Raw genomic sequence first — 27,984 nt, 5'->3', positions numbered from 1 at the left:
CTAAGCGACCACGTGACCTCTCAACGACCGCAGTGTACTAGTGATGAGGAAGCAGCAGACGCTCTCGTACGGGGGCGGGGCTGGAGCCTGAGGGGGCGTCGGTGACGTCAGCTCTGGGTCTGGTCACGTGTTGTAAGCGGGTCGGTTTGGCAGAAGGAGGTCGCTGCTGGTGGTTGAGGATGGGGCCCCGCCGGCTGCTGCCCGTGCTGTGTGCGCTGCTGGCTGCTGCCTCCGCTGCTACAGGTGGGTGGCTGTGCGCAGCTTCTGCCTCCGTCGTGGCGGGTGTGCCGGGCTCTCCCCTGAGACTACATCCCCGTTATACGCGGATACGAGTCGCGCCCTCCTGTATGGCTGTAATACTGCCGGCAGCCGTGGTGTGCAGGGGGCGCCTTGTGGGCTCAGGTGGGACTCGGGGTGTACTAACTTATAGGAGTGGTGAGTCCTGTCTGTGGGAGCAGTTATGTGCTGAGAGGTCACTGACCCTGGTGGAGACCCCCAGTTATTAGGTGTCTGTGGTGTATACCCCGAGGTAACCCCTGAGTGACAGTGGTGGGCCTGTGGGGGCCCTCTGCTCGGTGGGGCTTGCCTAGATGCCCCCTGTACCCTGCCTGGTGCGGACCCTACTCGGTGCTGTCATTTGCCCCCTGTGTCCCCCTGGAGGTCTCGTGGCCCCTTCTGTCTATACTGTAGTCACTATCACCGGTCCTGAGGGTGGGGTATCACTGTGCCGCTGCGCCCCCAATCCTGAGCGGGGGCTCTGTAATGCCCTGTTCTCTACCGGCCTGCCAGAAAACTGGTGTCCGTGGCTTTTCCACGGGGCTTTGATGCCCCCTCTTGGGGTCAGTAGGGTCAGACCGTCACTGATCTAATGGTGACAGGTTTGGGATAAATAACTTTATAGATGGGAATCTCCGTTTCCTGGGCCCATAGGGTCCCTGTAAGGCTGGAGTCACACGTCTGTGCTGCTTACAAATAGCCGCTTTTGGTGCAGATTACGTCTGGTCTACAGTACATATGTAACAAAGTTTTCATTCACGCCCAAAAAAACGTATGGCTGTGTTTTTTCAGGGTTTTTTTTTTTTTTTTTTTTGCTTTGTATGGTGAAAAAAAAAAAAACCATGAAAAACTTGACACGCTGCAGTTTTAAGAACGCCAGTTTTCCAATTTAGTCAGGGAAAAAGAAAAGCAAGTGTCCATGAGATGTCTGACATTTCATGTGTTTTGCTGGTACTGTAAACACAAACAGTACAAACAGTTTTGCGTTTGCATAAAAAAAATAGCAAAAAAAAAGCTGCAAAACCATAATGTGTGACCATGGCCTGCCGGTGCATTTAGATGTGGGTTTCAGCTCCGATAAGGAGCAATAAATCCCATTATACGTCTCTCGCTGCTCAGTTACTGGGGACCCCTGGCTCGGGTTGATGCAGAGCGATCACTAATGCCATTATAGTGTCCCCATGCTTTCTGCAGCACGTTCTCTTTACATGGTGGCAATGTGCTGTCAATAACTTCTATTTTTTTTCTGGAGTACATCATCCAATCCCTCAACCAATGAGCGTTCTGTTCGCTCTGGTGATCTTTGGCATTCTTACACAAAAGTCTATAATTTTGGTGAGCTTTCCTACAAGCTGATGTGCCGATTGCCTGCAGCGTAAATGAACCATACGGCTGTGCTCACATCTGTGTTGGAGTCTCCTTTTGAGCAGAAGCCAACATCGTTGTTTGTCCATGTTGTCCTCTGGTATCCGTCTTTCCAATAGACAGAGCAGTGGGCCGTGTTCTCTGGTTATGACAGAAGCTTCAGGGTAGACGTGACCTGAGCCTTAAAGGGGTTTTCCAGTTCCAGGAACGTGAACCCCAAGTTCTCTAAAAATGCCTGAAGTAACAGAGCAGGTCCTCTCCCTCCTTGGGTCCAGTGCCAGCTCCCCTCCGCTGCTCAGGTCTTAGTGTTTTGGCTACAGCAGTGACCTCATGTAGACAGCGCACCTCATCGCTGTAGCCAATCACTGAGCCCGGTAGTTCATGCCGGCTACCTCGGCACAGCTGCTAAGCACAGTGATCGGTTCCAGCAGTTCTGTGCACTGTTGGACGGTCACCGCTGTGGCCAAATACACATCAAGCCCTGAGGTGTGTCGAAGTGTTTTGGGTTAATTTTCCTGGAAGTGGAAAAACCCTTTAATCTGTCATGATCCATAGTTTTCATTCATAGTGTGGCATTTGGCCTGGGTGCTGGAGGTTTTCCTTAGGCTTTTGGATGCATGTGGTGATGACCTGGGCAGTGCCAGGCTCTGTATTTGCAGGGAGCTGTATAGAACTATGGCCTTTAGTTTATTTGCTCACGATGAGGCCTCCTCTGGGCTGTAATTATTTCTGCTGCTACAGTCGCTTTTTTCAGAGTTGCACTTGGTGCCAGGGCCAAATAAACATTGCTGTGATTATTCTGTGCCCTGATTTACCAGCTGGAGAAATAACTAATCTTATTAACTGGCTGTGCTCTTCACCGCCGAGGTGCAAAGTATGAAGCGGCCATACTTCCCATGCTGCGTTGTTGGGCTGATGTGTAATCCTGCTGTTTGTTGGCAGCGCGCTGACACTTGTAGTGTTGGCCTGATGTTCTATCAAGTCATGGTGTTAATCCTGTAATAGTTACCTGTCTGGTGACTAATGTCATTGGCTGCATGTTTATGTGAGTGTAACTATATTGTACAAGGAAGTTGTGCAACATAAAGAACCGGTGACGTCCAAAGCACAAAACGTTTCTTCTAGCTCCTAATCCATTCATCTATTACTGTAGCAGTGTAATATTGGGCTATGAGTGTGCAGGGTGCTGCCCTCAACCTCTCTAGGAGAACAGAGGCACAATCTGTGGCTTTTGCCCGTAAACCATGTAACACTTGGTGACTTGTGTAGGTGCTTGCTATGAAGTAACTGCTTTCTGCTTATTAATGTTTTTCAGAATGCTCCTCAATGTCAAACACAACGTGTGAGATCTGTCTGAAGAATGTGTCGGTAAGTGAGATCCATGGAGGGGTCAGGACAGTTGCTTTGTCTTGTATTGTGCATTATTTTGTTGTGAATTGGTGCAGAGCTGAACACATCCCAGGTGCCAGGCGCAAAATTTCACATGGACAATTGACTGGGAAACTCATGCAGAAGCTCCACAAGCTATTTGTATGGTCCGATCATCATTATAAGGGCTCATACTCACTTGCGGGAGACTCGCACGATTCTCATGCGAGTCTCTCGCATGAAAACCTGGCACTGCTGCCAGCACTCAGACCGGAGCATGTGGCTACATGTATTTCTATGCAGTCGCAAGCTCCGGTCCGAGTGCCGGCATCAGTGCCAAGTTTTCATGTGAGTATGAGCCCTAATAAGGAATTTCAAATAGGCTGCATGATCCGGTCATCAGCTAGTATCGGCCTCTGTGCAGTTAGCAAGTGCTGTTGGGGTGTATGCAGCATGTAGAGACAAATAAATGGGAGTAGCAGATTCTGAGGAAAAATTAGAAAGAGGGAGCAGTGGAGAATTAGATTGGTGAAGTGAGGTGATAGGCCTGTCTAAACAGATGTGTTTTTAAAGGGAATCTGTCACCGGAAATTTGCGGGCTATGTAAATGCTGTGTCCAGTCCGATGGGCGGTGTTTCTTCTTCTTTTCTCCACCCCATCCGTGGCTGCCATCCGCGATATTTTCCGGATTAAGAGTAGTTCTCCAGATTTTGCGCGTGCGCAAAGCACTCTTGCCTCGCGCACTATGCTTTGCCCAACTGCGGGCAAAGCCCAAAATCATTACTGTGCATGCGCCAGTACACTGTCCCGGAAGTATTTCGTTGTGTTACGGGACATAGTGAACCGACGCATGCGCAGTAATGATTTTCGGCTTTGCCCGCAGTTGGGCGAAGCATACTGCTAATGTGCGAGGCAAGATTGCTTTACGCACGCGCGAAATATGGAGAACTATTCTAATTCTGGAAAATATCAAGGATGGCTGCCATGGATGGGGTGGAGAAAAGAAGAAGAAACACCGCCCATCGGACTGGACACAGGACATTTACATAGCCCGCAAATTTCCTGTGACAGATTCCCTTTAAAGCATGCTTAAAAATGTGAAAATGTGGGGGTTGGGTATTAGTCAGATCATCCGGAGTAAGAAAACTGGTGCAGCACGAGAAGTCTTGGAGATGGAAGTGAGAGGTCTGTATTATGGAGGATGTTAGTCTTAGATCAGTTTCAGATTGGAGGACATGGGTAGAGTGATTGATAGAGATGTAGGGTGGTGCAGAAGTGTGGAGAGCTTTGTGGGAGAGACAGAGAAAACTTTATATTGTACTCTGTTCTGGAGGGGTAACCAGTGCATTGACTGGCACAGGGTAGAGGCATCAGTGTAGCATCTGGACACAAGTAAAATCCTGGCTGCTGCATTGAGGGTAGATTTTAGAGGAAAAAGGTTGGCTAGAGATGAGTGAATAAGCGCATCAATAAGAATTTTTGCAGTTTCAAAGATGAGAAAATGTCTGATTCTAGAGTTGTTGGCCTGCATTTAAACAAAAAAAAAACATGAGCAGTGAGAAAATGGATATAGGCAATAAAGGAAAGTTCTGTGTCCAATATGACCCCAAGGGTGTGTGTGTGCACACGTTACGGATTCTGCTGCGGATCCCCAGCGGATTTGGCCCTGCGGATCTGCAGCAGTTTCTGCTGCAGTGTACAGTACCTTTTATAACCTGTGTAAATCAAAAACCGCAGTGCACATGTTGCGGAATTTTCTGTGCAGATTTGCTGCGGTTTTAAATCTGCAGCATGTCAATTCTTTGTGTGGATTCCGCAGCGGTTTGGCACCTGCTCCATGACAGGTGTCAAACCGCAGACAAATCCACAAATAAACCGCAGGTCTTTTGACCTGCGGATTTAGACAGATCCGTGCGGAAAATTCTGCAGCAGAATCCGCAACGTGTGCACACACCCCAAGATAGTGAGCGTACTCATTGGGAGTTGTGGTTGAACCACCCAAGGAAGTTATATCTGGTATAGGTTGATTAGTAGAGGAAGGATGAATAATTGAGAAATTCATTTAGTTTGTGGTGGGGGGGTCATTGAGTCTGATACATCCATGTTCTGTCCGTGTTAAAATCAGATGTCTAGTTTTTTCATGCACTTGTCTGTCCGTATTTAGGATGTGGCTCATCTATTGATATATAAAACAAATCTCAAAGTTAAAAGAACCCACACATAAGAATGAAACTGATAGAATATAGATGAAACCTTTCTTTTCTCAACTTAAATCTGACATATTTGATACTTATCGCAACTAAGGGCTCGTCCACATCTTGGACATCTGCTATCTGATGTTCTGTCATATAGCACCTAGACCAATGTTATACTATGGGGCAGTGCAACTGTTTTTTTTTTTTTTTGTTTTTGTTTTTTTTTTTTTTTTCTCGTACCGATTCGGCATGAAAAAATTATTGCATGCTGCGATTTGGCTCTGTAAACCCGATCACGCTCACCCATTCAAGTCTATGGGTACTTGTAAAAGATCTGACTGCCCTCGGATGTTATCACAGTGCAGTCCTATGTCTGCGGACACAGACAATGGTGAAGATGGAGAAATAACGTTCTCCATCTTCTGTGCACCTGTGATACAATTCTGTCATTCAAAAGAATTGGATCACAGTAAACGGACTCTGATCAGAGTTCGAGCCTTGTGTCATTGCCATAATCGATCCAATTTCTCTGGATTAGCTCTGTTGCTGCTCTACCTTTTCCCTTGCACAGTAGTGTTTGCCACCCGGACTACAGATGAGTCCTTGCACATGGATGGGTCTATACACCAGTTGGCGTACCGCTGTGTAGGGATGGAGGGTCAGCACTGCAGCCCTGTCATTATTCAGATCTCTGGGGGCCCACAGACTGAACCGCTATCAACCATAAAGTGATGGCATATTCTAGTGAGAAGGAATGCCCCTCTAACGATGATCACTTGCTGTCCTTACACTGTCCGCTGTCCTTACACTGTCCGCTGTCCTTACACTGTCCGCTGTCCTTACACTGTCCGCTGTCCTTACACTGTCCGCTGTCCTTACACTGTCCGCTGTCCTTACACTGTCCGCTGTCCTTACACTGTCCGCTGTCCTTACACTGTCCGCTGTCCTTACACTGTCCGCTGTCCTTACACTGTCCGCTGTCCTTACACTGTCCGCTGTCCTTACACTGACACACAGCTGTGACTTTTATGAGATGAAGTAATACAAGCAGATATTTACTCGTTATTTCACTAGTCAAATACCGCATAATCTCTAAGTTATGTTACATGGTTTTATTGCCCAGTCATCCGTGTATTTAAGACTCAGCAATGTGGAAAGTCACAAATATAATTCTTTTTTTTTTTTTTTTTGTGCAGTGTTGTGTCACATCTTAAAGTATTTTCTAGTACCAGCAAAGTGAATGCGATTCTTGAAGTCTCATGCACACTTTGCTTATTTTTTCCCTTGCAGCTTTAAATCTGGAGCCTGTGGATTATTTCAGTGTTACTAATGAGGGGAATATCTGCAACAAAAGCACATGTAAAGGAAACATGGCAAAAACACAGCTATTTTGCTTGGCGTTTTTCCTGCCAACACATTGGGATTGGCAGCAGAAAGATCTGCTGCAATTTCTGCACATGTTCACATACCCCCCCCTAGGGTCCTTCTTGGCTTCTGCAATGAGTGTTATTCCCGCAGCTCTGGGTCTCACCTGGGGTGCATAATCTGCATAGATAAGCCAATGACATGTGCTGAATACCTAAAGGGGGTTTTACACTAAGCGATATCGCTAGCAATATCGCTAAAACGTCACTGGTTTTGTGACGTTATAGCGATATTGCTAGCGATATTGCTATGTGTGATACTTACCAGCGACCGGCTCCCCCGCTGTCCATCGCTGATCGCGCGAGAATGTCCGGCTCCATTTCTCGTCGTCAGCTTCCTGCTGTGACGTCCAGCGACGCGTGGAGGCGGGCGGGAGGACGCAGGATCGCTGTGTGTGAAAGGTGAGCATCGTGCGCTGCGTCGCTGCTGCATCGCTGTGAGATCTTCCTGTGTGGCAGCTCACTAGCGATCATTTAGCGATGCACCAGCGATCCTGACCGGGTGGGATCGCTGGTTGGATCGCTGGTGCATCGCTAAATGTAAAAGGGCCTTAAGTATTACCTGAAAAGCCTGCTCTGTAAATGTACTGGCCAGTGCTTGTTCTCCGTCCATTATAATAGGCTTTATGTGCTATAGAGATATTGGCCAAAATAACAAAACATTTACCTCAGTTCAGTCTAGAAAATTTAGATTTTTTTTTTTTAATTATTTTTGTTTCCCAAACTCCCATCCTCTTATTTTAGTGCATATCTTAGTTAAGTGTGAATTTTGCTCGGTGCTTCCATGGGTAAAATCTGCAGCATAAATTGATTTGCTGTGGAATTTCTGCGTCGCAGGCCAGTGTTCAGACTTGTTCTTTATGACTTTTTTTTTTTTTTTTTTTTTTTTTTTGGTATATTTTATTAATTTGACATTCTGCAGATTTAACTTTTATTTTCCTTTAGGAACCTATTGCTTTAGCAGCCTTCAGCTCGATCTCGAGCCATGTGACTACTGGATGAACATTCTGTAGGAAAATCAATCTTGTGTAAAGCCCCCATTACACACTGCGATATCGCTAGCAATATCGCTGTAAAGTCACCGATTTTGTGACGTAGCAGCGATATTGCTAGCGATATCGCTACATGTGATACTTGCCTCCGACCGGCTCCCCCGCTGGTTATCGCTGGTCGCGCGAGAAGGTCCTGGACCGTTTCTTGTAGTCAGCTTCCTGCTGGGCTTCCTGCTGTGACGACGAGCGACGCTTGGACGCGGGCGGGAGGACGTCAGGATCGCCGCGACTGACAGGTAAGTAGCGACCCCCGACCCCTGCGATGTCGCTGGTGAGATCTGCCTGTGTGGCAGCTCACTAGTGACCACTTAGCAATGCACCAGCGACCCATATCATTGGGATCACTGGTGCATCACTATGTGTAACGGTACCCTAAGCCTAGATGGGTCCACCAGGGTCCACTCCACTGTTATCTTGATATTGTCAAGCCATGGGGTTGCTGGTCTTCCTCTTCACCTTGTTCCTTCTATTCTTCCGACCGTGATGTCCTTCTCCAGTGAGATGGCTCTGTTTATATGATGTGTCCAAAGTAGGCAAGTTATAGCTTGGTGATCATTGCTTCGAGTGACAGGTCTGGCTTGAATTTTCTTCTTCTTGCCGTCCATGGTATTGATAACGTCCTTCTCCAGTACCACATTTTCTCTTCGCCACGACAGCACCCACTGAGAGAGGGGATCCGCCCCCAGGAACAGGAAACCTACAGAGATAAAAGGGGCGGTCCCCCTCGCTCCCTCAGTTGGTTTCCTGTTCCTAGGAAGGAACCCAGAGAGAAGAGGATTCCTGGCCTGGTAGCCGCCCGCGGCATTATATGAGCAACGGGGGCCCCAGAGCTGGAAGCAGCGACGGGCAGATCCGAAATAGGAATCCCCCCTCTGCTGGTAATGCGGGTGAGGCCGTGGCGAGGAGTGCCTGGCTCACCAGGAGGTGCAGTGGAGGAGCACCTGGGAAATCCCTAGGAGGGGATTGCGCATTACGAAGCGCGGCACAGCGTCAGGGGTCCGGGGAACCTGGATGAAGACCCTCCCCCCGCCCCAAAAGGAAGACTGGGGATAGCAAGGCCAGGGTGGAGAATGATGCCCTGAGCTTGTGCAGGACGCAAGGTGTGCCACAGGTGCTTGAGATGAAAACAAAAGACCGGCATCCCCAGGTATGATGCGGATTGCGGTAAGAGGCTGAACGCTGATTCCATACCTGATTCCTGGCGATGGTCAGTGGTATGGTCCGGTCCGACAGCATAGACCGGGAGAGGCCAACATGGCGCATATAAGAGGGCGCAGCTCGGCGCAAAAGGCCAGCAGCCGGGGGCTTGGCATGGTGATGCAGCATATGGCTGGAGTAGAACTGGCTCCGGTCTGACAGCGTAGACCTGGAGAGGCCGACCTGGCGCGTATGAGAGGCGCAGAAGGCCAGCAGCCGGGGGCTTGGCATGGTGATGCAGCATATGGCTGGAGTAGAACTGGCTCCGGTCCGACAGCGTAGACCGGGAGAGGCCGACATGGCGCGTATGAGAGGCGCAGAAGGCCAGCAGCCGGGGGCTTGGCATGGTGGGCCTGAGTCTCAGAGGAGAGCCGAGGCAGATTGACTCCCCTCTCGGCTGATAATGACAGCGTGAGGCAGGGGCCAGGTGAGGCCATCGTCGCTCACGGATGCAGCACGATATGGCTGGAATGTAACAGGCGCGCATTTGCGCAGAGGGTCTGCAGGCAGTTGAAGGCCTTGTATAGCCACGGATAAAAGTGGTAGACAGAATGATTCCACGGAAAGAGGTGGTACACGGTGAAGCAGACCACATCTTAGGCTGAGTTTCCACAGCCGGTACCATGTGTTAATCATCAAGGAGACGCGGGGCTGCTCTTTAGGTGGCTGCTGAGCAAATGAAGGCCGGGCAATTACCAGAGTGGGAGAGAGACCAGCTGATGATCCCTAGTCTGGTTGATGTGTGAAAAGGAAAAAAAAAAAAAAAAAAAAGTGCACTAACCTCACCCTGCTTCCCTGGAGGGGAGGCTCAGTATAGCTAGACCCTCGGCTTGCAATTGGGGGGCTACAGCACCCGGCAGGGGTTAATGAAGCAGTGTGCAGGAGTTTGCTCATTCTTCCTCCTGCTCTCCGAGAAAGAAAAAAAAAAATAAAGGAAGGGTCGGCAGCCTTTCCAGTCTGACTGCTCTCGTTAGATGGCAGCAGCTAAGTAGCTGGAAGCCAGGCAAGTACCAGAATGGAATACCAGTCATAGATCCTGGTAAACAGCAGCATACTGGTAGCAGTCCAAGAGGCACACACAATTTCATGTGCTGAGAGCCTTATGGGGGACTTCAGCAGCGCATTGTCTCTGTGAAGATTGCCAGCTGCAGCTCGTTAATTGGCTCCTTCGGGTGAGGTCACTCTGACAATTGAGATGTACCATTCAGAGTGGGGGTTATCTGGAACTCTGAGAGGTGCCCCCTTGAGTGTAACTGTGGGCCTGGTCTCTTGTTTAGCACCTTCAAGCGGGGCCGTAAGTCTGTCTGTACCCCATGGGGCCTATGTATATCATATGGCTTAATAGAGTCTGGATGTATCGTATTACGTCATAGCGGCTCTATGAATCGTACTGCATCATAGAATACTTCATGGTAATTCATAGTACTTCAGGGTACTGCATGGTGCTTCATAGTACGAAAGATATGCAGTGAGATGTGGACACCACTGTATAAATTAACAAATATTACGGCCCGCTGCAAACATGCGCCAAAGATGAATCAAAAAAATAAGAGAAAAAGCGCAAATAGTGATGCACACGCAGCCAATGATATAATTCATGGTACGTCATATTTGCTTTGTGGTACTTCGTGATATGTTGCAGTACTTCATAGTACTTCTAGTTGCATCATAGTGTGCCATAGCTCATCAGATTGCTTCATGGTACTTCATGATAGGTCATATGTGTGTCATAGTACCTTGTGGTACTTCTTGTTGCGCCATAGTACATCATAGTATGTCATAGCGCATAATATTGCTGCATGGTATGCCAGGGTACTTCATAGTACTTCATCATATTTAGTATTGCATCATAGTACTTCAGATGGCATAATAGTACTGAATAGTGCTGCATTGTGCATCCTTTGTGGTTCATAATATATATTGCTTCATGGTACTTCATAGTACTGCCTCATACTTAGTATTGCATCATAGTACTTCATAGTGATTCATATTACTTCATGGTACTCTATAGTACCTTCACAGTACTTCATAGTGCTTCATATTGCATCACAGTACTTCATGGTACTTCATGGTACTTCATAGTGCTTCATTGTACTTCATGGTATCTCATAGTACTTCATAGTGCTTCATAGTACTTCATGGTATTTCATGGTGCTTCATGGTACTTCATAGGGCTTCATAATGCTTATTAGTACTTCATGGTACTTAATGGTACTTCACAGTGCTTCAGAGTACTTCATGGTACCTCAAGGTACTCCACATTGCTTCAAAGTACTTCATGGTACTTCATAGTGCTTCATGGTAATTCATGGTAATTCATAGTGCTTCATGGTACCTCAAGGTACTCCACATTGCTTCAAAGTACTTCATAGTGCTTCATGGTAATTCATGGTACTTCATAGTGCTTCATGGTACTTCATAGGGCTTCATAATGCTTATTAGTACTTCATGGTACTTAATGGTACTTCACAGTGCTTCAGAGTACTTCATGGTACCTCAAGGTACTTCACATTGCTTCAAAGTACTTCATAGTGCTTCATGGTAATTCATGGTACTTCATAGTGCTTCATGGTACTTCATAGGGCTTCATAATGCTTATTAGTACTTCATGGTACTTAATGGTACTTCACAGTGCTTCAGAGTACTTCATGGTACCTCAAGGTACTTCACATTGCTTCAAAGTACTTCAGGGTACGTCATAGTGCTTCATGGTACTTCATAGTGCTTCATAGTACTTCATGGTACCTCAAGGTACTCCACATTGCTTCAGAGTACTTCATGGTACTTCACGGTACTTGGTGCTTCAGAGTACTTCATGGTACCTCATGGTACTTCAGAGGACCTCATATCACTTCAGGATGCTTCATGGTATGATATGGTACCTTCATAGTATGAGGAGGAATACGGTCAAGAACTCTGATATCTACCCCAGAGAGAATCCTGCAGAGAGCCAAAACATACCTGTTGTTCCTATTGACCTGTTTTTATCAGGCTAATAACTTCAGAACCTGTTCCTGGTTGTTCTCCATGTCAGTGGAGTGGACAATTCCGGAGCACACCTCAGCCACCCTACCCGGCATCAAGAGGAATGGGTGCTCAGCCGGGGCATCTTCAAGATGATAGCGGCTATATGGGGCATGCCGGAGATAGATCTGTTGGCTACAATAGACAGGTCGAAAGGTTCGCTCCACTGTACAGGGCATGTACTCGACGCCCTTCTAAACCCTTGGACGGTTCACCAGACCCTCCGATGTTATGGTCGCCAGCTGTTACCAGGATGATGAGGTAATAAGGAGCGAGAGTCATCTTAATAGCCGGTGGGGCTAAAAAGCCATGGGTTTCATGGCTGAGAGTCATGTCATGGGTTCTCCCTCTGGATCGGGACCTGCGCTCACAAAGACCCTGTTACACCCTCAGGTCAAAGGTCTACGCCTCACGGCATGTAATTTGAGGGGCAGTTACTGAAGCTAAGCAGATGACTTATTTGGCACCCTCTTGGAGGAAAAACTTTAAACTTTCCATTCAGCAGACCTTTCCGGTGAGGGTCTTTTTCCTTGCCATATTAGAGTTCCGGCAGGAGGGGCGTGAGTTCGGACTTGCAGGTAACACCCTAAAATTCCAAGTTTCGGCTCTGGAGGCCAACTATAATTATAACGTGTGGGCAACAAAGGGGTAGCTCGATCTTTGCTTGTCAGCAAGCAAACCCGGTTCACATTCTTCAAGGACCGCCTTGGGGACCTTAGCTTAGTCCTAGATGCTTTCACACAGGGACCATTCGGGCCCATACACTTGACCTCAATAAAGTGCGTTTCGTTGAAAGCCGCCATATTGGCAGCTCTAGTATCGGCAAGGAGGATGCATGATCTCCAGACCCTGTCAATAGATCCTCCATCCTGACAATATTTCAGGGCAGAATAGTGTCAAAGACGGACCGTCCTACCTCCCTAAGAAGGCTGCTAAATTCCATAGATCCAAAAAATCTACCTTCCCTCTTTTTTTATGATAGCCCGGCAACACCAGAGAAGGAAAGATAGCATGGCCTAGACGTAAAGGGGGCCATCTTAGTCTATATAGATAACTCTAGGCCCTGGAGGCAGAGCAGGGCTCTTTTTGTCTCTTTCCAGGGTAACAAGAAGTGTGGATCAGAAACGCATTGGCATATTTGACAAAAAAAAGAAGGCCCGCCACAGGGCGTGAGGGCACATTCTGCAGGAGCCATATCTTCTTCCTGGGCCAAAAGGACGGAAGTCCCAATTGAGCTAATATTGGTCTGTTTCCCTAGAGGTGGGTAAGAGGTAAGGCCGCAACCTGGTCTTCTCCTTCTGCCTTTTATAATCACTATAGGCTACATTTGTCTTCTTCCGATGACTTGGCCTTTGGTAGATCTGTCCTTAACACGGTGGGCCCTCCCAGGTGATTATCTCTGAAAATCTCTCAGTGGGTGCTGTCGTGGCGAAGAGAAAAAAAACGGATTACTTACCGGTAATACTCTTTTGTAGAGCCACGACAGCACCCGCTCACTTCCCTCCCTTGATATATGTACATGTGGTTCACTCTGGTGGGTGAAGGATAGAAGCTGTATATAAATATATGCTAGAATCGCTTACTGAGCAAATTGACTAAAGCATGTGTGGCGGTTCCTCTTGTTCTCTGTAATCCAACTGAGGGAGCGAGGGGGACCGCCCCTTTTATCTCTCTGTAGGTTTCCTGTTCCTGGGGGCGGATCCCCTCTCTCAGTGGGTGCTGTCGTGGCTCTACAAAAGAGTATTACCGGTAAGTAATCCGGTTTTTTGAAGGTGTCGATTCTTCTGTCTTGTTTTTTTATTGTCCAGGTTTCACATCCGTATGTTACCATGAAAAAGGCCAAACTATGTACGAGCCGAGTCTTTGTCACCAGTGAAATCTTTCTCAGTTAGAAACTTATTGTAGGTAACTCTAATAGCAAAGCACAGAAGTAATAAAATAAATAAAACAAAACAAATCTGCCTCTTCATGATTAGAAATCATGAGTAATCCTTCAGGTTGCTGACCCTGTGCTTCTGTTTCTAATGAATTTACTTCTGTTTTATGAGTAACTGTTTCATCATAAGTGGTGTTCTTTTCGGCTTTTCTCTTTTCTCTTTTTTTTTTTTTTTTTTTTCCCTCGCTGCATGTGCCAGACCTATAGAGCGGACCTGCACGTAATCATGAAATGGCACTGATGGTCATGTCGTCCTACGTAAATGTGCATTTTCTGATCTAATCTCTTCTGTTTAATGTAACGTCTCATTCCCCGCACCATTGTAATGATCTGATCTATGAATAATCTGCAGTGATCACGTAGTGGACTCCTATAGTTAATGTCTGTAACAAGTTGTGTGCCAAATCAATTCCCAAATTCCATGTCTCACCTTTACGCTATGACTTGTACCAGTCATGGAGCCAACTCTGAGGCTGTGCTGTAGAGCAGTCATCTGCGTCTAACCGCATTGGTTGGAGCGAGCTCTGACTGCTGCTGTTCAACTCTTTATTTGCAAAGTCATTCATTGACAGCAACATTTAAAGTGCACCATCCTGATGGAGTGTATGTTCTGTTGATTGCGGGATGCCGGTGGGGTGTCGAGGCTTGTAAAAAGCCCTGTTGCTGCCGCCTTGGTACTCCTGTAAAGCCCAGCCACATGTTCATAGGAGACTGTTTATGGCTTTTGGCTCCTTCCCAGAATATTAACATTAGCTGTCGGCTTTCCCTCTGCTGGTTATAAAAATTACATGAGAGCCCACAAACTTTTTTTTTTTTTTTTTTCTATATGTAACTTTTGATTCCCCTTCCTACATCACATAGTAAAGTCAGTGGTTTCCTACAACTCGTCCTGCATAAAACAAGCCTTCATACAGCTATGTTTATGGAAAAATAAAATACAATTATGGCTCTTAGAAAAAGAGGAGAAAAAATAAAAATAGTCTCAAGTAGTTTGTGTTGAGGCATAATGTGCTGCCCACTACTGCAGCCTGGTGGAGTTCTGTTCTCTCCTGGCCACCTGATGCACGCCTTGGGGTTTGTCAGTGACAGGTTGCCGTCTATGGTAGACGTTATTTAGCCAGTGTGAACACAGCTCTTATGTTGCCCATAAATTGGTTCTGTCTGCTCTTACCTTGTCTAGCTCTGCATAACTACTCAGTGTGCACACCACATATAGCAGTGGCCTGAGCCTTGCTGGGAGCTGTAGATTTGCCACAGGCCAGTCTAAGAGATGGGATTTGGGGCTCATGCACGTGGTTGTATTAGATCCTCGGGGGGCAGGATTGCTGGTCTGTGAACGTGTTGTTGGAATTCTCTGCAATTGACACATTGATGGTTTTCTCCCTTTTTAGTGTTTGTGGTGCAACACAGACAGCAAGTGTGTGGATTATCCTGTTAGACGCATCCTGCCTTCGTCATCGCTGTGTACACTAAAGGATGCCCGCTGGGGGATATGCTGGGGTGAGTAAATATTTGACGTTTGTGTCAATTGTCCCATACACCAACTCTGATGGTTTTCTAGGTTACATACTAAAGGTATGTTTTCATTTAAAACAGACAATTCCAGGAAGTGTGACTTTTTTTTTTCCTCGCATTTTCCAGTGTTATAGCTTTCTATTTGATTTTACTTGGGACTGTGCTGTACTTTGTACAAATCAATAGTACAGGGGATTTATATGAGACTTTAATGTACTTTAGAATTGTTCCTTCTTTCTCCATTTATGAGCCGCTTGATCGCCTCTACCTTCTGAACTCCTCATTCACTGTGGTGGGGGGTACAGCTCAATTCAGTGTTGCTCTTACAAGATAGACTGCCAGCACTGTGAGATATGCAAATAAAGTCCGTGGAGCCTCATTTAAGAGTCTCAAACACGGGACTAGCCAGATCTTCCTCCAGGGAAGGACCCTGCCAAGGAGTGGCTCCTTTCGGAAACCACCATATTAAGTGGTCCTTTAAGTCAATATCCAGCTCTTTACGAGATTACAGATATGACAAGGGAAAGGCCAAGGCCCTGGAGGAAGATCTGGCTAGTCCCATGTTTGAGACTCTTAAATGAGGCTCCACGGACTTTATTTGCATATCTGTATTTCCCAGGGAGCATTGCACCTAGGACTTTACTGATTGTGCGCCTTTGCCGGCTGCCGCAGTGTTTTCTTTGACTGGTCTCCCTGAGGTCAGTGACTGTTTCGTGATGTAGCACTGTGAGATGTCAGACTACATGTTTTTTTTATATTATGTGGGGAGAAGGAGTGATGGTAGTGAGAAAACAAAGATTGTGCTGAGCTTTCTGACAAGTATCTTCTCCCCTCTGAGCTGGATTCACATCTACACAGCTCAGAACTGTTGTACAATGTCCTCCATATATCTGCTTCTATCTGCACTCTCAAAGGAAAGAGCAGGCATCCATGTGTTCTGTGTATGTGAGACCTCATTAGAAATGGTGCCCGCAGAGGTGGAAACTGGTGAGAAATGCAGGAAACACATGAAAATATATATCTCTAATCTTTATCCTATAATCTGAAAGTGTAAAGTAAAAAAATAAAGAAGGTTTTAAAAGTATGTAACATATATCATTTAAAAAAATACTTTTAAAGCCTTTTTTTTTTTTTTTTTACTTTTCACTACCTTTTAATAGGCTACACGGTAGACTAGAAGCTGCGATCATCCGATCACTTATTCTACACACATCAGGGCTTTAGCCATGCTACGTGTAGATAAACTGATCATCTGCTATGAGTGCTGACTGCAGGGCGGTGCTCATAGCAGTTCGGCAATGACAACCTGAGGGTTTTCATGCCAACCCATCGGCGACCCACAGTTGTGACATGGGCGGGGTTTGACATGTGCTGGAAAAGTTGCGGGCTTATCACTGGAGCCCGCATCAAAGGGAAGAAGGCGATCTTAAACGTACCTAGGTTGTAAAGGGGTTAAAGGGAGTCTATCAATACCTAATATGAGTGAAATATAATGCAGGGGCAGAGATCCTGATTCCAGCGACATATCAAATACTAGGCTGCTTGTTGTAGTTTTTCTTAAAATTATCATCCAGAGAACGGACTAGTTAACCTGCTGCCATGTAGTCAAACCCCGCCTCAATCACTGATTGGCAGCTTTCTGCATATGCACAGAGTGCACAGAAAGCGGTGTGGGCTGGGTTATACAGAGCTCAGCATTCAGGTTGGATAAAATCTTATGGCTTGCGAGTTTTCAGCTGAATTTATGGCTCCTCCTGTTATACCGGCACAATCTTCTTATCCTTCTGTTGGTATCTGGATCCTGTCGCCTCCGGCTGCACAAATCTCGTTCTGAGCGCTGAGGAATGCTCATGTGCTCTCATGTGACTTGCTGTAAGAAGCTCAGGGCCTGGATTTTGCAGCCACTGACTCATTTAATTTTTATCTCCTCCATTTCATAGGAGTGGTTGTTTTTTTTATAATTATGAAGGAATGGTGGTTTTTACACTATAGTCCTCATAACTCGTTATATTACAGGAGTTTATGGTGGGGGCGGTAATACAGGATTGCACACTTACTGCTTCTATCTCCAGATCCTTTTCATCACACCTTGTTTGTGTATAGCGGTCACGTCTGTACTGATGACAAAATGTATTGTTATTTCAGTTAACTTTGAAGCTTTGATTATTACCCTCTCTGTGATCGGAGGAGTCATCATCCTGTCCCTGATCCTCTGCTGCTGCTGCTGTTGCAGGAAAAAGAAGAACAGAAGGTAAGTGCGATCCGGTATCAGATGGGTGGCTCAGTGGGGATGTTTAATAATTTCCCAGGTTCTTGCACTCTTTTTTTTTTTTTTTTTTTTTTTTTTTTTTTTTTTTTTAACATCTTTACTGTACAGCAGTTTTACACAATGAGAAGTTATAAGTTTACATTGTGTAAAGGAGGTCTACATGCCTCCCTCTTCTTCTGACCACTTTATTGCTTAATAGGAGCAGACATGCCATCAGACTATATATCTATTTTATTTTGTTTTCCCCCTTTAGCTCAAGTCTAGAGACTGAAAAATCCATGAGAGAGAACGAGGAGAGACGAGTCCGCCAGGAAGAAAGGTAAGAGAAGTAGAATGGATACAGGGAGAACACTGGCCACATGCAGAAATATCTTCTGGCGTGACTAGTGCTGAGCCAACGTGCTTGGATAAGGTGTTATCTGAGCATGCTCGGGTGCCAAGTGTGTCTTCGGCGTGCTTGAATACTATGTTCAAGTCCCCGCGGCTGCATGTATAACAGCCGTTCCACAGTCGCAACACATGCAGGGATTACCTGTTTGTTAGTTGATCCCCTGCATGTCGAACAGCTGCGTGGTATGCAGCTGTCGCGACTCAAACAGTATTTTGAGCACACTGAAGACTCGATTAGCACCCAAGCATGCTTAGATAACACTAGGCATGACCTAAACATTCTGGTCCTGATTATCACCCACTTTCCACTTTTACATGTTTAGGATTGCATCAAAGTTGTGATGCTATTGATGCCCTCAATATACTAAAAATCCCCCAATGATGAAGTAAGGCTTTAGCAAAGTCAGATAACATTAAAAATTAAGGATTGGGCTCCCTATTTTGGGTATCGGTCTCACTACTTTATATGCTTTACTGTTGGCCTTTTTTAAAGGGAACCTGTCACCACGTTTTCACCATATAAAGTAGGACCAGCACCTGCAAGTCCTGGGTGACCGCATTCTAGTACGCGCATCCTCAACCCGCTCTGCAAGGCTAAAAAAAATAGCTTTTATTATACTTAGACCGGCCTGTCTGATGGGCGCCTCTGGTCTTGATCTGATACCTCCTCTTTTCTTGTGATGGCCGTCCTCCTTCCCCTGCTTCATGTGGATGTGTCCTACATTATCCACAGTGTCCAGCGTCATGCTCCTGCATGGGCGTACTTGTCTTTGCTGAGGGCAGAGCAAACTACTGGACCGGTATGCTGTATATTGGGGCTCACAGATGCTGGCTGTACTTCGTATAAAGAATACTTGGTGACAGGTTCCCTTTAAAGGGATTGTCTACCACTAGGACATCCCCTTCTTGAACTAAATATTTGGCTCCGATAAAGTAAGAAAAACCTATACTCTCTTCCCGTGCTGGCAGCGTTCCAGCGGTGGCGTCGATGTCTCTGCCATTGTACAGATTGAACATGAAGAGCAAGTCAGGGCTGTAGCTGATCTGACGCTCATGTTCAGTGTGTATGAAGGCGGGGACTGTGACGTTAGCGCTGATTGGAATGACATCACGTGTCATTCCACTGCACGAGAGCCCCAGGAGGTGAGTATAGGTTTTTTTTTTAATTTTATTGGAGCCAAACATTTAGTTCAAGTGGTTGTTCTAGTAGTGGACAATCCCTTTAAGTATTAAAGAACAGGCATCGCCACTCATGATGGAAAGTAGTAAGGTGAAATTTTTATTTTTGTAGTAAGTTTGCGAGTGCCTTGCTGGTTTGTTTGGCTATGGTCATGGCTTCCTTCTGTATGTAATAGAATATTAGAGGGTTGGCCAGTTCTTTCTTAAATGACCTTTCTACGACTCCTAATATTGATGAACTGATTTTTTTAGGATGCATCCTCTATTTGAGACCATTGGGGGTCTGACTCCTGGCACCCCCATGATTAGGTGATTAAAACGACAGTTGTTAATCAGAAGTGGCACAGCTCTGTGTTGACTGAAGAAAATTAATTTGGCTCATCCATGTCTTGTGGTCAGAGTATGGACCTTTTACAGATCGGCCGTGTGTCTCCTGAACTCGACGGCCTCCTATATGACTTAAGCAATGTGTGATTTCAGTTACTGCAAAGAAACTAAAACTTTGCCGGGTACCATACATATACATCTGATACCTATGTGTCTCATTAGTACCACACGTGATCTAATTACTAGGGTGCCCGGCAAAAAAAAAAGAATTCTTCAAAGTAGGAAAACTGCTATAGAGCTGATTGGAGCTACTTCATTATCCCGTCAGATGGGTTCGCGATGAGGTCCCCTCCGGTATTGTGCTCCTAGGGGGAGGACAGGACATGTGTTGGGTGCCATGAACTGACTTGAATTAGATGGTGTCCATTCTGTCAATAGCACATGGTATATCTGGGGTTCAGTCAGTTTATGGTTTCATATTATGTGTATATATTTCTGTATTGTCAGGAGGGTCCAGATGAAGTCCCGACACGATGAAATAAGGAAGAAATATGGTAAGTTTCAGGGTTTTTTACTCTCCTTAGCAGTTAGTGTCAATTAAAAATGTAAAAGGGTTTGGGGACATACTGATATCTGGATTCTGCTTCCCCCTGCCCCCAAAGCTGTAAAATGCAAATAAAAAAGCCTATGAACCAGCCTGTATTGGATGTCTAATAGTTGGAGACGGAGCAGGCATTCTCAGGTCTATGCTTCTTATAAGGTCTCTGTGCCAGAATAAAGAGCAACCCGGCAGATCAGCCTGTTGCATTGCATAGTGGCATTCCTTCGTGTTCCATCGTGCAATCTTAGACTTTCCCTATGGCGGTCACTACAGTAGATGTGTATGCCTAGACAAGGATTTTGGAGGTAACTGAAAACTGGGGATTAGGGAAAATGATCGTGGAGTCGGCTTCACGTGGGTGTCATGGGAAATGTGGGCGCCATATAACTGAGGGATAAACACTTTTCTAGTTATTTCTTCAGATTATGTAATAGATTCTTCACTGAAAGAGCAGTGATAATATGGAACCCCCCCCCCCCCCCCAAAATATGATGTTGTAATGGTTGATTCACTACTAAAATTATAGAAATGTCTGACTTTCTCAAAATATATAGTATTACAGGTCATAAGCACTAGATTTTGTGCTGGAACATTGATCCAGGGAACTAGTCTGATGTATGTGGAGTCAAGATTAAATTTTTCCCCTAATCTGGAGTTATTTTGTCTTTCCCCATGGAGTTTTTGCCTTCTTCTGGACTAACAAGTTGGGGTTTTAAAGCGAACCTGTCAGTAAAATGTTGCTAAGTACAGACACTGTCAGGTTGGTGCAATTATACTGATTAAAATGATACCTGGGGTGAAGAAATACATCTTGTGGTTCTTGTGTAATCAGTGCTAGTTTTTAGTTAATGATATGCCCGTGCTCCGGGTTGGGTCAGGAGGCAGGGTCTTAGTTTCTCTGGCTTAGAGCAGGAAGATAAGAAGAGACCTTTCCCACAGACCGCCATGAAGCACAAACCTGTTCCTTATCATAGAGACAGACTGTTTGTGCTTTGGGGCTGCGTGTGGGCAGGTTTCTCCTTGGTTTCTCTGGCTTAGAGCAGGGAGATAAGACTCTGCCTACAGTCCCACCCCAAAGCACGGGCATAGCATTAACTGAAAACTTCTAACACTCATTACACAAGAACCACAAGATGGATTTCTTCACCTCAGATATCATTATAATCAGTAAAACAGCGGCAACATGAAATGACAATGCCTGTAGTTTTCTTAGCAAAATCCTGCTGACAAGTTCGCTTTAAGGTTGAAGGTAGACATTAGTCCATCTCAACCTATAGCTAATGAATAAAATCTACAATGTTCTTCTCTATATTACAACAAATTGATGTTTCTTTAAAAAAAAAAAAAATTTCCTGATAATGCAAGAATTCTCACAGTATAGTTAAGCTATGGTTCCTTTATAACATATCTTCACTTCTCTTCACTTGTAGGTTTGTTTAAGGAAGATAATCCCTACTCCAAGTTTGACAGTTAAGGCCCGAAACATTCAGAACTTAAGGATTTCACTTTGTAAAAACAGCAGTTTCTTCACACTGTGTGAACCCACATCTTTTTCCAGCAGTGACCATTCCCCCTTGATTGTACTGATGGGACCAACTGTGAAAGAAATCTCCTCCTTGACGTCAGACCATCCATCCCTCCTCTCCTGCTGAGATGTTGGGTCTAGCTACTTTACAAGTGTTCCTTACCCAGCTTCAAATGTGCAAATCCTTGTCACCCTTGAGTTGGTTTCAATATTTCAGGTTACTTTTATCTTTTTCTTTTTGAACACTCCATTTGCTTTATAGTTAACCACTGTTCGTGTACTTTATATATTGCTGTTCTGATTTTTTTTTTTTTTTTCTTAAGCCCCCCAATATCATGCATTAAGCAAACAATACATGAACTTTCAGTTTCATATTGTATATTCTAAAACACATCTATTATGTAGGTGTCACTAAAGTCCAGAATGAGTATTTAAAGGGGTTCTCTGGGATAGAAACTTATTTTATGTCTGCATTGCGCTGCTCAAATCCCTCACTTTTTGGCTAGAGGAGATCTGTCCTATGATGAAATCTCCTGCTTTATTGTTTTGCATCGGGAAATGAATTGAACTCTTAATCCTGGGTTCCTCCTCACATTGCTGCTGATCACATGAAGGGGATTTTCCATGCGCCACCCTGTGGGATTGTCTAGTGTTAAACACTTTAATCTCGACAAGTTCTTGACCCTCCTTTCTCATGCTTTAGTAATGGCCATAAACTAATGATTTGAGAGCCAAAAAATACGCCGCAGGTCATAATTCATAAAGACCAGCATTGTTCACCCCAGTCTTGATTGGGAGGTTGTATAGAAGTGAGAGTTGCCGGATTCATTAGGAGGTGCACACCTCTTATTGAATCAGGCGAGTCTTAAATGTGGCATTCGCCTCACCACAAATCTTACTGCAGTCCAGTCAGAGCTAGATGAAATTGGTATGAAAATCAGCTGCAGAAATTTTGCACAACCCCATGTTGTGCAAAAATATTGCAAATGTTCAATGTTTTGCACTAGAATGTAAACACTTTTTTAATCAGGGCTTTAGTTTTGGAATAGCCAACTGAAATCCCTACTTTTTGGCCTGTTTAAAGGGGTGTTCTCAACCTTTCCGTGGCAATGGAGGTCTGACAGCTGGAGACCCCCCCCCCCCCCCCCATCGATTCAAGAACTATGTCCCTAAAGACCTCTGGCTGATTGGTGTGACGATTATGTGCGCTGCTGCTCCTCCATTCATTTCTGATGGGACTTGAGGTGGCAGCGATCTGAGCTCAACTGATCTTCAGCAATCCTGTTAGACTGAATGCAGTGGCAGTGCCCATGATTGACCACCGCTCCATTCAGTTGGAGCTCCTTAGGGCCCCAGTTCTAGAGAATGATGGGAGGGCCCCAGTGACCAAAATGAATTGTTGTAAAATGACAAATGCCAGCATATACTTGCCTGCTGTCTCCCAACCCCACCCCCCCCCCATGGATCTCTCAGGTTGTTCTTTCGGTCCGCTCCTGCTCTAGAAGCTGTGACTGCGCCGTCCAGATGTCTCAGGACCACGGAAGCCTGTGACTAGGACAGCACGTCATCAGATATTTCTGACCACAGCTGCCTGTGCTGGATCTTTGGGGTGACTGTAAGGCAGTATGCCTCTTTCAGATTATAATAGTCCATCCCTAAGAAAATTCTCTTTCCTAGCATCGGATGACACCTTTAAATGGTGAACGCTTGTGGCAGTTGCAGCCTTTTCAATACTAAGTTGTTGATCCGGGCTCACTTGAGTGCAGCTTGGAAATCCAACTATTGCTGCAAAATGTCTTTGTTCTGTAGATGTTACTAATCTTTAGATCATATGTTGAAAAAATAATGTGACCTTTATGGTGCAGTAAAGTGCTGGAAATTTGCTCATTTTGCAATATCCTGTAATGTATGATATACAAATATCACATTCGGTCAGTGCCTTATATTTTTTCTATTTTGTTTTCTGGCCAAAAATATATGGGATAAATGCAGCCGTATCTATTGTGAAGAGTGCTAGCGCCCAGGTACATCTTGTTCAGGGATATATAACTTAAGCCAAATATGTTTCATAGATGTTGAATAAATGCCGCCTTGACTTCTAAATTCCTTGATGGGTACGTGGCTGTGCCCCGCTCTATAGTGCCTTTATATAGAAGTGCCATTATTTAGTCCTATTTATGAAAAGGTCTATACTGCAAGCTTTTTTCCACTTGCCACTTTTTACTTTGTAACATGAATGTAATGTTTTTTTCTAACTGTAGATCCGTTTGGTTTATACACATCCTGAACGTGAGCTGTAACAATATACCGTAACTTGTGCTATAAGTAACTTGATCAAAATGCATTAACAGGTTGCATAATGTTAATGTAACACTAACACTTCTTGATGTAGCAGATTTGATTACTTTATGAATACCTTAATGTAATTTTTCATGAATTTTTTTTTTTTTTAAACCTAATAAAAAGAACCAAACTACTTGCTGTATGTGTCGTTATGTATCCCGGACTGAATTGCATCATGTAATATATTAGGCATTCATCCAATAAAATATGCAGCCTTAGACTAATGCAAATCTTTTACCTCAGTGTGGGGTTTCATTTTTTTTTTTTTTCCTTCTTGTCAACACTCCAGCAGTCAAGGTGTTCAATAATTGAATGGGAGATGTAAAATTTATCCTGAACCTTTTTCCAAACGTATTTTTAAATTGATCATCCTTTCATAACTAGAAGTGCGGAGAAGCACACTGCCTAAAATCTATCCTTGGCTGCAACACTTTTACAAAGTAGCCCTGGAAGTCATGTTTTCTCTATCCTCTGTTTTTAACTCCTTTCTGACATACACTCACTGGCCACTTTATTAGGTACACCATGCTAGTAACGGGTTGGACCCCCTTTTGCCTTCAGAACTGCCTCAATTCTTCGTGGCAGAGATTCAACAAGGTGCTGGAAGCATTCCTCAGAGATTTTGGACCATATTGACATGATGGCTGCACATCCCTGATGCGAATCTCCCGTTCCACCACATCCCAAAGATGCTCTATTGGATTGAGATCTGGTGACTGAGGAGGCCATTTGAGTACAGTGAACTCATTGTCATGTTCAAGAAACCAATCTGAGATGATTCGAGCTTTATGACATGGCGCATTATCCTGCTGAAAGTAGCCATCAGATGTTGGGTACATTGTGGTCATAAAGGGATGGACATGGTCAGCAACAATACTCAGGTAGGCTGTGGCGTTGCAACGATGCTCAATTGGTACCAAGGGGCCCAAAGAGTGCCAAGAAAAAATTCCCCACACCATGACACCACCACCACCAGCCTGAACCGTTGATACAAGGCTGGATGGATCCATGCTTTCATGTTTACGCCAAATTCTGACCCTACCATCCGAATGTCGCAGCAGAAATCGAGACTCATCAGACCAGGCAACATTTTTCCAATCTTCTACTGTCCAATTTCGATGAGCTTGTGCAAATTGTAGCCTCAGTTTCCTGTTCTTAGCTGAGAGGAGTGGTACCCAGTGTGGTCTTCTGCTGCTGTAGCCCATCTGCCTCAAAGTTCGACGCACTGTGCGTTCAGAGATGCTCTTCTGCCTACCTTGGTTGTAACGGGTGGCAATTTGAGTCACTGTTGCCTTTCTATCAGCTCGAACCAGTATGCCCATTCTCCTCTGACCTCTGGCATCAACAAGGCATTTCCGCCCACAGAACTGCCGCTCACTGGATTTTTTTTCTTTTTCGGACCATTCTCTGTAAACCCTAGAGATGGTTGTGCGTGAAAATCCCAGTAGATCAGCAGTTTCTGAAATACTCAGACCAGCCCTTCTGGCACCAACAATCATGCCACGTTCAAAGGCACTCAAATCACCTTTCTTCCCCATACTGATGCTCGGTTTGAACTGCAGGAGATTGTCTTGACCATGTCTACATGCCTAAATGCACTGAGTTGCCGCCATGTGATTGGCTGATTAGAAATTAAGTCTTAACACACAGTTGGACAGGTGTACCTAATAAAGTGGCCAGTGAGTGTATGTCGTAATATTCCGTCCATGTGACCTGGGCCTATTTGACCAGGGACAGATTATTACGTCATAGCGATCACCCGCTCACACCGGCTGTGTGCGGGCGATTGCCACTGGGTGTAAGCTGGTTCTGACGGCTAACTCCCGGCACTTAACCCCCTAAATGCTGCAATCGAAGTGATCTCAGCATTCTGAGAGCTGGCAGAGGGCTGACGGCCCCCTCTGCCTTTGGACCTGAGACCCTGTGGTGTGACATGGGGTCCTGATCGCTGCCATGGTGACCTGATGTCGTCATGACGACTTATGGGTCACCAAAGCTAGTAAAGTTGCTGATCGTGTGCAGTGCATGACTGCAACTTTCCCTGCCAGTGCAGAGCTGACAGCTTCTACAGCATGGGGATGCTGCTTCAGCTCTATGCTGTACAAACAATCAGCCTTCAAAAAATGATATTCCCACAGTGGGAGAAAGTAATTTTTTTTCTGTTAATTATTGTAAAAATATATAAAAAAAAAAATCAAGATGTATCTAAGAATAAATTTGTATGAAAAAAATATTTAAACAATAAAAGTACATATTTGTTATCACTGCTTAAGCAATGACCCGACCTATAAAACTGTCCCACTAGTTAACCCCTTCTAGTGAACATAAAAAAAGGCCAAAAACCATGCTTAATCATACCGCCAAACAAAAAGAATGAAATGCAATCAGAAAGACTGATATAAAAATAGTACCACTGAAAACGTCATCTTGCCTCGCAAAAAACAAGCCATTCCACGGCCCCAATCCTGAATTGCTGTTTTTTTTTTTGTTCATTCTGCCTCCAAAAATTTGGAATAGGAAGTGATCAAAAAATGTCATGTGCCCGAAAATTATACCAATAAAAACATCAACTTGTCCTGCAAAAACCAAGCCATCACATGACTCTGGGCCAAAATATGGAAAAATTATAGCTCTCAAAATGTGGTGATGTAAAAATTAGTTTTTCCTCTTCGCCACGACAGCACCCACTGAGAGAGGGGATCCGCCCCCGGAACAGGAAACCTACAGAGAGATAAATGGGGCGGTCCCCCTCGCTCCCTCAGTTTTGGTTTCCTGTTCCTGGAAAGGAACCCGCAGAAGAGGATACCTGGTCTGGTAGCCGCCTGTGTGCATAATATGAGCAGCAGGGGCCCCAGAACTGGAAGCAGCGTCGGGCGGAGAGGCGAATTTCTCTCCCCCCCCCCCCCCCCCCCCCAGAGCTGGTAATGCAGGTGAGGCCGGAGGTACGAAAAGTGCCAAGGCTCACTAAGGGGACGGTGCATATAACCCCCCCAGCAAGGGGCGAGAAGCGCATTACATATCCCATGAGATATCCGGGATGGCGGTGGGCCCGGGACAAAGCAGAAGAGCCTGAGGGCCCAGCAAGTGGGGAGCGCATTGCAAGTACCAGGAGGTATCAGGGATGGGGGCCGTGCGCCCCTCCCGGGAGAAAAGCGGAAGGGCCTGAGCGCTGTGCCAGGCAGCGCTACGGAGATCATACCTGCGCAAGGGGGGCGGCCGGGTGCATAGGGGTCACTGTCCGGTGGCCGCTGCATAACCGCTTCCTGCGGCGCTCCCAGGCAAAGGCGACCCGGAAGTGGTAGGACAACTTCCGGGGTCAACACAGGAGGCGGCGATCACGGGGAAACGCCCGCGCATGCGCAGATGAGAAGGAAAAAAAAAAATGGTGGAGCATCAGGGAAAAAAAAAACCTATAAAAAGAAGCCACGAGCATAGCGCCAAAGCGCAGTCATGTCATCCATAATGACCAAGCTTCGCTCCCGTTAAATCAGCCAGTGGAATCCCCACATGGCAGCAGACAAAGCGGTACTACAAGGAGAAGTAGTAGCACCAGAAGAAGTGGCAGCTCCAGGAAGGAATCTAGTGGACCTTCCAGACAAGACGAGCCCTTGGAGAGAAAACGTAAAGAGAAAAAACCGTCCCTCGCCTAAGCCTGAGTCGCGGACCCCGCAGCCGGTAGTTACTGACGAAACTCACGGGTGAGTGTTTTTAGTCAGAATAAATGACTGATGTTCGCTTGTTTCTGGTCCGCACCACCCCCTTTTTTTAGGCCAAAAGAACGGAGAAGGCGAAAAATAGAGTGTGCCTTATGTTCTCAGCCCCTCCCAGACGGCCACCCTAAAAGATTATGCCAGTCGTGTGTTGAGGAGGCCTTACAGGAGGAATCCTCGCGGAAGAAGGAGGATATCCGAGCGATAATTAGAGAAGAGCTACGGGCCTTAGGCAGCTCCATGAGTCTGGGAGGTCACTCCTCCATGAGAGAAATAGGTTCACCAAGA

The 27,984-nt window shown here is 45.6% G+C and overlaps 1 protein-coding gene across 1 annotated transcript; it reads left to right on the top strand.

The window, feature by feature from the left end:
• The first annotated feature begins 64 nt into the window (after positions 1-64).
• PTTG1IP (PTTG1 interacting protein) lies at positions 65-24,119 on the top strand. Its single transcript, XM_073551572.1, has 7 exons — positions 65-243; positions 2,957-3,009; positions 15,229-15,337; positions 17,498-17,603; positions 17,875-17,940; positions 20,025-20,071; positions 21,549-24,119. Exons 1-7 carry the CDS (start codon positions 180-182, stop codon positions 21,590-21,592), a joined length of 489 nt encoding a protein of 162 aa, XP_073407673.1. The 5' UTR covers positions 65-179; the 3' UTR covers positions 21,593-24,119.
• Positions 24,120-27,984: the final 3,865 nt, after the last annotated feature.

The sequence above is a fragment of the Dendrobates tinctorius genome, unplaced genomic scaffold, assembly GCF_039654945.1.
Source record: "Dendrobates tinctorius isolate UK_male_01 unplaced genomic scaffold, ASM3965494v1 ptg000177l, whole genome shotgun sequence".
Classification (NCBI taxonomy): Eukaryota; Metazoa; Chordata; class Amphibia; order Anura; family Dendrobatidae; genus Dendrobates; species Dendrobates tinctorius.
The sequence above is the reverse complement of the archived record's forward strand: the minus strand, read 5'-3'. Positions and strand labels throughout refer to the sequence as shown.